We start from the raw sequence: 10,517 nt of genomic DNA on the forward strand, positions 1-10,517 counted from the left end.
AGAAGTAAATACAATGGGGTCAACAAATGTGGGTGACTGATTTTATGTGTATTGATGTTCTAACATCTGTGTGTGTTTGTGTGTCTGCCGGGATATGTGCAGATATAGGGACTTCTGATGGCATTGCCTTTGACTGGATCAATAGAAGAATTTATTACAGTGACTATGTCAATGAGACGATTAATTCCATGGCTGAAGATGGATCTATGCGCAGTGTGGTAGCCCGTGTTTCAAAACCAAAATCCATTGTTTTAGATCCTTGTCATGGGTATGTTGGGATCTCTTTAATTGTATTTTTATCTGCCTATTTCTGGAAGGTGGGAGGTCAGAAATTATATCATGTGTCTAGAGAGCCAACATTGTAAGAGCTTAGAGCACTATGGATACAGGTATAAGATTGAAAAAGTTGTTTTTTTTTTAAAACCTGGAAGGAGATTGCAATGCTTACCTCCCTGTGGTAGAAAAGTTGGTAGCATACTAGGGAATCAGTGTTCCGACTCAGTAAATTTGTTTTTAGCAAGTTGTGTGGGTAGGAATGGAGTTGGTTTCTTCCCTATATTAATGACAATTTGCAATTAAAGAATGCTGCCACTTTTTTTTTAACCTGAAAAAGACAGTGAGGTTTCTTGTGGTAAATTATGGCTTCTTTTGCATAACTAGGTACATGTACTGGAGTAACTGGAATACTACCGCACAAATTGAGAAAGCCACTTTGGGAGGAAACTTCCGGATCCCTATTGTGAACACCAGCCTGGTTTGGCCCACTGGGCTTACCCTGGACTATGAGTTAAACCTCCTGTATTGGGTGGACACTAGTCTGTACGTATCTTTGGTTACTCATGTGGGATTTGCTTAATGTGTCAGAAAGACATTGGCAAAATGTAGAACTGCAGTTTTAGCAACTGTATTATATTCTAGCTCGGTGAATGTGTCTGAAAATTTTTATGTATCAGGAGATTGAACAATTATGAACTATATATGTCTAAAGATGCATCACTGAGTGTATGTATAATTTCAGCCAGTTGACTGCCATAAAATATGAATGATTTTTGAATGCACACCCACATTAATTTGCCAGGGGTGGGGACTTTATCATTCAGTGTCTTTTAAAGCATTGTTTTCCTAGTCTTTACCTTTTGGCCATCTTCTCAAATATGTCCTTTTCCTCTGGTGTTTTCAGCAAATTTGATAATATTTTCCTTATAAATTTGTTGACTCTAATTTTGTATGTAGCTTCCCCAAGTGACCCCCAAATGGTTCATACTCCAGCCATCCTAATGTAATAGTTGAAGAGATGAAATGATTTCATTTATTATAATTTGTGACTTTATGTCAGGAATCTTAACTTTTCTTGTTTATATCCTCATGATTTTGGTCTTGTGAGGCCAAGCACCCACCACCTCTATTTTCATTTTTCATTTTATCTTTTCATTCTTCATTTGAAATGTAGCAGCAATATTTTGTGCCTAATTTTGGGTCATTCTAGGTGAATATCTCAAAGTAATCAATGTTAAATTGAAAAAGTTATTCAGGAAATAAGGATAGATACTAAACATTTTACTGAGAGTCTATTGCATGCTTCAGAGTCCCATGTGCTACATGAACCCTTTCAAAATGCTCTTGGTTTTTGTCAAAGAGAACCTTTTTGTAGGATCTCTCCTTTTTTTTGGTACCAGGGACTGAACTCAGGACCTTGTGCTTGCGAGGCAGGCAGTGGAACCACTGAGCTAAATCCCTGGCCCAGGATCTCTTGTAAATTATTAATCTGTAGAAGTCAGTAATTTATTTTGGAAATTGTTTGGTAAGCAAATAAGAGCTCCCACTGTCAAAAGACATAGTCTAGCTACCATACACCCCATTCAAAAAGACAGCTGGGGACTGGTGTAACTGAAGGGCTAAACATTATTCTTGTTGGATTTCAGCAATTGTTTTAAACTTCATTTCAGGCGGAAGATTGAACGCAGCACTCTCACGGGCATGAACCGTGAAGTCATCGTCAGCTCAGCCACTCTATCTTTCGGCTTGACAGTCTATGGCCAGTATATTTACTGGACTGGCTTCTTTACAAAAAAAATTTACCGAGCTAATAAATACGATGGGTCAGGTCAGATGGCAATGACCGCAACTTTGCCCATCCAGCCTAAGGGTATTTGCACTGCTAAGAAAGACCAGAACCAAAACTGTAGCAACCCTTGTGATCAATTTAACGGGGGCTGCAGCCATATCTGTGTACCAGGTAAGGCACTGCCATGAAGAGAGAAGCATCTAGAATAATAATAATAATAATTGCAACTGAGAAGGTGGGGGCTCAAGGAATATTCATTGTTATCAAGAAGGAAGGAAATCCAAATTTTCCTTGATTTCAGGGCAATTTATAAAATAGAGATATTTTGCAATGAAGTATTGTCAGGCTTCTTCTCTAGTCTACATGGATCCCTCCTAGGAAGGTTAATTAAATGCATACTTGGTGGAGGCAGAAAATACAAGATGAGGGCTTTTGTTGGCCCCCTTCGAATTTGCATAGGAATTCCATCAGTGAGCTCACCTTCCTTATAAAATTTAATTCTTCAGCTTATGAAGTATTGCTTATAGTTGGAAATATTTCTGATGCTATGGTAGTGTGAGATACTGTGTGTTTTGTAGAGAACCACATAGGAATTATGTGCCTTTTGATATCACTGTTTGCAAATTTTGCCAAGGAGAGAGAATTGTTGATATTTGGTAGTTAAGTAAGATTATTGTGAATTAGCATATTTATTAGAAATTGGTCTTTTTCCTTCTTAATGGAAGGATGACTCAGAAATCAGCTGAAAGGCTGCTGGGCAGTACTTCCTTGCTTGCAGTTTTTCATGCAAAAGCTGTTGCAAACACTATTTTACTCTGCTACTCTGTCTGGCCCCAGGACCAAATGGAGCTGAGTGCCTTTGTCCACACGAGGGGCAGTGGTATCTGGCCAATGATAATAAATTTTGCATCGAGGGCACTGGTGGTGACCGGTGTGCAGATTCCCAATTCACCTGCCTCAACGGCCACTGCGTCCAGGAGCAGTGGAAATGTGATACTGACAACGACTGTGGGGATGGCAGTGATGAGCTGGAAATTGTCTGTGGTGAGTTGGCCTCCTGGTGCTTTGGGTAACAAGGAGCTTCTGATGTTTTTATCTGGTATAGAATCCTGCTATGTGGGAATGGGTTTCAAATTTGTGCCCACATGTCTTGTTAGTGCTGAAAAACTTTTACTCTGATAACCTGGACTGCATTTCTGTTAAAATATCTCAAGAGTAGTTACCAGCAAAAAAACCCCACCAGATTAAAACCCTGATTGTGCTGATTGCAATCTGTACAGACTTGGAAAAGTTACTTGGTCCCAGACAGCTCATCTGTAGAATGGAGCAATTGCGGTTCTTGTCAGCAGTAAGAGAGACAGTGTAATAAAAACACAACATTTGGGGTGGTGCTAAACATGAGTAGTGTGGGACAAAAGGATCCAACAAGTCATTGTTGCCATTGTATTAATCTTCAGAGCAGAGCGTTATTAATGCAATAATTATATGGAAATCAGTGTTACTCCTCAGCTTCCATGGGAATAGAATAAGACAGTGGGAAAATCTTTTTCCCCAAATAAGCTGGATTTGCACCCTTCCCTGTGGTTGAGATAAACTTTTAATTTGAGATTATAGAAAAATGGATCAACTTTGACTTTTTGTGTAAAATACATCATTTGTGTAAAAAGGCGTACAGTACACTTTGCTTAATCCTCCTGACTTAGGGCATTGTCTCCCTTTGCATGTAGCTGATTTGTAGCCACTTTTGCGTTGGAAGGTAAACTATCTATTATATTTAATTGGATCTTTTTTAGAAGTGAGGATGACGCACTAATCAAGTTTTTACTCACTGTTTTTTCCTGCCCTTAGCATTTCACACTTGCCCGCTGACAGCCTTTACCTGTGACAATGGGAAATGTATCCGATACAGTTACCGCTGTGATTACTATAAAGACTGTGACGATGGTAGTGATGAGAGAGGCTGTGTGTTCAGGAACTGCAATGACTCCACAGAGTTTACTTGTGGCAATGGAAGGTGCATACCTCTTGAATTTGTCTGCAATGGAATAGACAACTGCCGTGATAATGGCAGTTCAGATGAGAGGAATTGCCGTAAGTTTGTTTTCACTACTTATTATGGTTTGGGCCATGAAATCTGAGATCACAAGAGACGAAATTTTTACATAAAAATAAAGGCATTCTGAAAAAACCCAAGTATTCATCTACAACCTGAATTTCCTTTGGATGTAGATTACTAAGTGATTTAAAAGACAACTTTACCTAATTGAATTATCCACTTAAATTGATAGCTCTATACAACCATTCATTATTTTAATCTTAAATATCTTGTCCTTGGGTTATCTATCTTCCAAATTAAAAGTTTGCTTGATAACATTTTTTATTGCTTTTTTAAGCTTCACTGAGAGTTACAGATAAAAATAACTGCATAATGCATTGCAGTTAATGTTTGTTGCACAAAGTTATATAGTATTGTGTTGACTAAAATAGTTTTTCTTGGAAATAACTTTTTTGTTAATTCATTTTCTAAACTTTCTAGAATTTGTGCTTAACATGTGAAAATAAAAGAGCAAATGGTAGGTTCAAACATGATATTTACAGTATGGATATATATATCTACCTGTTTTGCTGCTTTTGTAGGTAGGGTTACACACAAAATCAATCTATCTCTCCCTATCTATCTACTTACCTTTCTATGCTGGTTATCAAACCTAGGTCCTTGTGCTTGCTAGACACATGCTATACTACTAAGCTACATTCCCAGCTGGGTCTCCTTTAAATTAAAAACAAAACAAAACAAAACAAACATATACCCAAATAGAAAGAGTACCATAGTATAATGTAGTTAGCACCCAACTTCTAAGGTTATTGACCAATGCCCGACTCCCCTTTCTTCCTAGTATTTTTTTTTTTTTTCAGTACTGGTGATCAAACTCAGGACCTTGTACTTGGAAGGCAGGTGCGGCACCACTGAGCTAAATCCCCAATAGCCCGTTCCTAGTATTTTAAAGCAATTTTTAGACATGGTTTTCACAGAAAAAGACATTTTGAAAGGCAACTACTATGTCATTATAATGCCTGGCAAGTCAATAAGCCTTAATATCCTTGAACACTCAGTCCATATTCACATTTTGTTACCATTTTGCTTTTATTCTGCTCAAATTAGGATTCAGACAAGATCTGCACATTAATTTTGATTGTTAAAACTCTTTAATCTCTTCTTATGCCATAACAATTCCCACATTTTATGCCATTGATTTGTTAGAAAAATCGGTTAATTTTTTCCTGTAGAATATCCTACATTCTTAGTTTGGCTAATTATATAATGGAGGCATTTAACTTATTTTATCCCTGTGCTTTCCTGTGAAATGGATTTAGACCAAGAGGTTTGATTGTGTTAACATCAGACCTCTGGGTAAGAATCACCTCACATCACACGACGGGTATCCAGGCATTGGCTAAATCTTGCCCTATGGAGTGCCTGCCTTCAGTCTTTCACACCATGGTTCCAGCTTCCATGGGTGTTTGTTCCATAAATCAATTATGTTAGGAAGCGAACACTTTAAAATTCATTATTTGCTCTTCATTTGTTAATTGAAGCTCTATAAAGAAGCAGTTTCCCCTCTCAGCTGTTTGGTGGTTACTACAACCTGCAGGATAAATGCTTAATTTCTCTTACTTGTTTGTTGATTTTCAGGATAATAAGTTGGTGACCAATGAGCGCTAGGTTTGTTTTTCTTCCCCTGGAGACAGGATCTCACTGTGTAGTTCAGGTTGGCCCTGAGTTGACTACCATATGTTGCTTAGGCTGGCCCTGAACACTTGCCTAAACATCTCCTGCCTCAGCCTCCAGAGTACCGGGATTACAGACATGCACCACCACACACAGTATCCTTTATTTTGTTTATTTTCATTGAACTCATGGATATTTATATATTTGAGTTTTAATACAGTGCCTCCATGTAGCCGCCCCATGTATTCTTTTCAGTGTCTAGTTGTCCCGTCTTAGGCCAGTGGAGTCCTGTAAATTAGATCCTTTATTGATTGATCCTTTATTCTGAGCACCACTCAGTCTTCCCTAGCTAGCTTAGACTTATGCCTTTTCTGTCCCAGGGCTGGAATTGCTACTTATCCAAGGAAAGCTCATGTCTTTTATGGTATATAAAAATTTCCTCCATGTTGAGAGCCTATTCCTGTTTGATCTTCACTGTCTCTAGGCCTAGCGCTCAGGAGGCTGAGGCAGAAGGTTTGCTGCAAGTTCAAGACTGGCCTGGATTGCATAATGTATTCAGGACCAGGCTGGACTACATACTAAGACCCTGTCTCAAAACTTAAAATAAAAATCTTACTATTAACAATATATCATGGAGATCACAGTGTCATTGCTTATTCATATTTGGAGACCTTCAGTCCTTCTGTGACTATATTTCTCTATTTTGTGGCTATGTCATAGTTTATTTAACTGAGAGTTGGGTCTTTTGTGGATACCATTAAATGAAAAAAAAACAATTTAAATTACAAAGCAGCCTCTGCTCATCTCTCTTCCCAGTGTCAGCTGGACACATCTCTTGACTAGAGAATCTGTAGGTCACATAAGTGTGGTGGATTGTGCCTCTCGGAGCGCTTGAAAATGGCTCCCTTGCAGTGGTTTGAGTTCTATGGTCAACCTGTCAGCACAGCCGTGGTTGATGATGTGCATATTTGGTGGATGTGTTGCCAACATTTATCTGATTGTCTTTTTCAAGCTGAACGTACTTGCCCTCCTGGATACACAAAATGTCAGAACTCAAACATTTGTATTTCTCGACTTTACTTGTGCGATGGAGACAATGACTGCGGTGATATGAGTGATGAAAACCCCACTTACTGCTGTGAGTAAGATTAAACTGTGCCTCTAGAGATGTGTGTCATGAACCAATACAGAGACCCAAGCCCGGGTGTCTGTACTCATTTCCAGTCGACATCTCAAAATGAGCTTGCAGGGGATGTGGAAGGCGGTGCTTTAGGGTGGGAGCAGAGAGCGCGAGAACCCCTTTCTGATCCCTGGTTGGCTCCTCAGGCCCCAAATACTGCTTCCGGAGACCTGCGACAGTTGGACAGTGGGTTCTTCCAGGGTCTTCAAGAACTCTAGGCAGAATTTCCACATTGAGCTCTTACCATTTCCTATTAATATGATTAAAGCAGTTACTAGTAACTGATACTTTAATATCCCTTAATATGTTTGAATTTCAGAAACCTGGTTCTTCCAAACAATTTCTTGTATTTATAGCTCAAATTAAATGGTCTTTCTTAAGGTTGATAACTTTGAGACTGTTCGTACGCAAATAGATGCATTCTATAAGAATTTAGTAATTGCCCTTTTCTGTTGTGCGTTTATGTAGTTAAACTCTGGTCACAGTTCCCTCTCAAGGAAGCCACAGGACAACACAATAGTCTGTCAACAAGCCAGGCTAAAGTTCAAGAATAGGAACCAGTTGTAATAGCAGCATGAGGAAGCAGCCATCAGATGGGGCTGGCTAGACTGGAATTACTTCTGACCTTTCAGGGAACTTGCTTCCCCAGTAACTCTTTCCCAGCAAATAAAATATCAGATATCATGGGCCAAAGCAAGGGAACCTGTAGACCATAAGAATCACAGGCCTTAGGTTTGTTTCCACATAATAATTTGGAAAATACATCTTGCCCAAGATACCTAACGTTACTTGAGAAAAGAAGCAGTCAGTGTTCAAGCACAGTAGTCTCCGTGCATGAACCCTATGTAAACTAGGGTGAATAGGAGAACTTTGCTGACTCACGCTGTTTGCATCATGGCCTAACGTGGTTAAAAGGTTGTGTGGGGTTAAGTCAAACATGGCTATAGATTTGGGCAGAAAAAATAAAACCAGCTTATTTTACATGAACTTTTATTTCCTTTATCGTAGGATAGTTCTGTTCTTTTGTATTTCTAACAAATAGAAGTTATATGTTGGACTTTTGGAATCTGGAAGAAAACATCTGGGAACCTGGGGCGGTATTGCCTCCCTTCTGTCTCCCATGCACCTCCTTCCCCAGGGAAAGCTTGTACAAAAGCCCATCTCGCAGGACCCAGCCTTGTTCTCTTGGCAGCTGTGAGGCATGCAATGCAGAGAGGACAGGTGGGAAGCTGCTTGGGTTTTGCTCATGGGTTTGGTCTTCTTTCCCTGCTCCAGCCACTCACACGTGCAGCAGCAGTGAGTTCCAGTGTGAGTCTTCTCGGCGCTGTGTTCCTCGCCACTGGTACTGCGATGAAGAAGTGGACTGTTCCGATGGCTCTGATGAACCCTCTTCTTGTGGTGAGTGCGAGCATGAAAAGAATACGATGCCGGTTAGAACTTCAGTCTCTTAGGGCCGGGATTTAACTCAGTGGTGCTGTCACCTGCCTCGCAAGCACAAGGACCCGAGTTCAATCCCTGGTACCAAACAAACAAACAAAAAAGAATTGGTGCTGTCACCTGCCTCGCAAGCACAAGGACCCGAGTTCAATCCCTGGTACCAAACAAACAAAAAAGAACTATAGTCTTTTTCAGCCACTTCAAATGCATAGGTTTATGCTTACTCTCTTAGCTAAGGTATCGAAGCCACACAACAGATTTCCATCAAAGACCTGCTCAAGCAGGGTCCTGTGTGGGGACCTGATCAGAACGTGGAAGTTGCTGGTTGATGCTGATTAAATGAGATAGTATTGGATGTTGCACGTAATGCAGCACCTGGCTTATAGAACTCAATTAATTTTAGTTGACTCTCTATTGTGATTTCTGAATGTGGCTGAGTTCTGTCAAATAAAACGCAAAGGATCAGAAAATGATTGGACTCACAGACATGGAAGGTGCCCACTGTGGGGGCACGTACTCTTTGTTTTGACTGTGTCAGCTTACAGAGTGAACTTCTAGGAACCTTCTTGTATTCCAGGAAGCAGTTGTGCCTTGTTTGTATTTGGAGACTGCTATTTACTTTTAACAAATTCTAATTGATATCCAAACACATACTGAAACATAATTGTAGACATCTGAAGATAGAACCTCTGCATTTCTTTTTTAATCTATCAATAAATCATATTTCTATATAGGGTCAGCAAACTAGGAGTATGGGCCAGTCACCTGTCTTGTTTTTCTTTTATTTTATTAGTACATGTTAACAGTACATGCATTTTACAATTATCTTGAGGAATTGGTAGCATATACATAATACAGCTTTTTCTTTTTTTTTTTTTCAACCTCCTTCCTTCTACTTTCCCCCTTCCTGCTCTTCTAGGTCCCCTTTCCCCCTTTTCATTCTTGTTGATATTATTCATCTCTTCAAAGAGTATTCATGTACAGGCCTTTCACACTAGCTTCTGAAAGGTCTCGGAACTCTTACTACTGAACTGTCTCTTATGATAGTTAAAATTAAATTGTCATTTGCCTAAGTTAATTGGAATTTGTGGGTTTATGAGGCCAGGACAACTTGATTAGCTGAACAGAAATATGTTGGGTTAGGACTAACGGGTTTCAACTGGTGATGGCCAATATAAAGTAGAGTGGTGACTTAGCATTTTTACTCGAGAAATATCTATTAAGCGCCTATGTTCTAGGCACTGTGGGGCTGCATCATTGAATAAGGCCAAATCTCTGCCCACGTGGAGCTTATATCTTAATGAGAAAAGGCAGAGGGCAAGCACAATAAACAAATAAATTGAATAGTATTTTGAAAGATTATAGATGTTAAAAGAATGAGAGCAGGGAAGCAGGTATGGAGAGTGCTGGGGAATGAGGTACACAAAACAAAATGGTCTTGGATGGAAAGAAGATTTAAAATAGAAACATGCAGTGGTGGGTAATTTATATCATCCCTTGGGAAGACCTAAGTCTCTACCATAGCTGTAAGGAAGTACTGAATGTCATTTCAGACACCAAAGATAATGGGGACTTTGCCTGTCATTTGACCCCTTTTCCTTTGACCGTTGGTCAGTGGTGCACCTCTCACGGGAGGCCCACCCTTTCTAGTCACGGAAGACTAGGCAGTGCTCTGTCCTAAGCTCTTTAGACTTCTCTCAAGAGTTCCGTACTCCAAACCACTCTTTTCACGTAGACTGCTTCTTACCTCTTTCCAGCACATGCTGAACGAACGTGCCTAAGTAGTGAGTTCAAGTGCGATGGTGGCAGGTGCATCCCAGGAAACTGGATCTGTGATGGTGATAATGATTGTGGGGACATGAGTGATGAGGATGAAAGGCACCATTGTGGTAAGTGAATCCACTTAATGCCTCTGCAGAATCACATTACAGGAAAACAGCAGTCACTTTTCTGTTTGGGGAGTTTGCTAGATTCCTGTTAAAGTTAATGTTCACTGATGGGATGTTGCCTTATTTTTCTACTCTTTGATGTCATCCAGTTAAACATGTTTACAATAATGAAAAATTACTTTATGTTTATTCTCTCTCTCTCTTTTTTTTTTTTTT

The 10,517-nt window shown here is 39.7% G+C and overlaps 1 protein-coding gene across 1 annotated transcript in view; it reads left to right on the forward strand.

The window, feature by feature from the left end:
- Nucleotides 1-10,517, forward strand: part of Lrp2 (LDL receptor related protein 2) — a 162,265-nt gene that overhangs the window by 91,350 nt on the left and 60,398 nt on the right. Inside the window, exons 40-47 of the mRNA XM_019204954.1 lie at nt 103-268; nt 661-819; nt 1,947-2,236; nt 2,903-3,109; nt 3,914-4,156; nt 6,808-6,933; nt 8,251-8,373; nt 10,170-10,301. Of these exons, the coding sequence (XP_019060499.1) occupies nt 103-268; nt 661-819; nt 1,947-2,236; nt 2,903-3,109; nt 3,914-4,156; nt 6,808-6,933; nt 8,251-8,373; nt 10,170-10,301 (1,446 nt within the window). The remainder of the gene's footprint in view (nt 1-102; nt 269-660; nt 820-1,946; nt 2,237-2,902; nt 3,110-3,913; nt 4,157-6,807; nt 6,934-8,250; nt 8,374-10,169; nt 10,302-10,517) is intronic.

The sequence above is a fragment of the Fukomys damarensis genome, unplaced genomic scaffold, assembly GCF_012274545.1.
Source record: "Fukomys damarensis isolate Sample0158 unplaced genomic scaffold, DMR_v1.0_HiC HiC_scaffold_26, whole genome shotgun sequence".
NCBI lineage: Eukaryota > Metazoa > Chordata > Mammalia > Rodentia > Bathyergidae > Fukomys > Fukomys damarensis.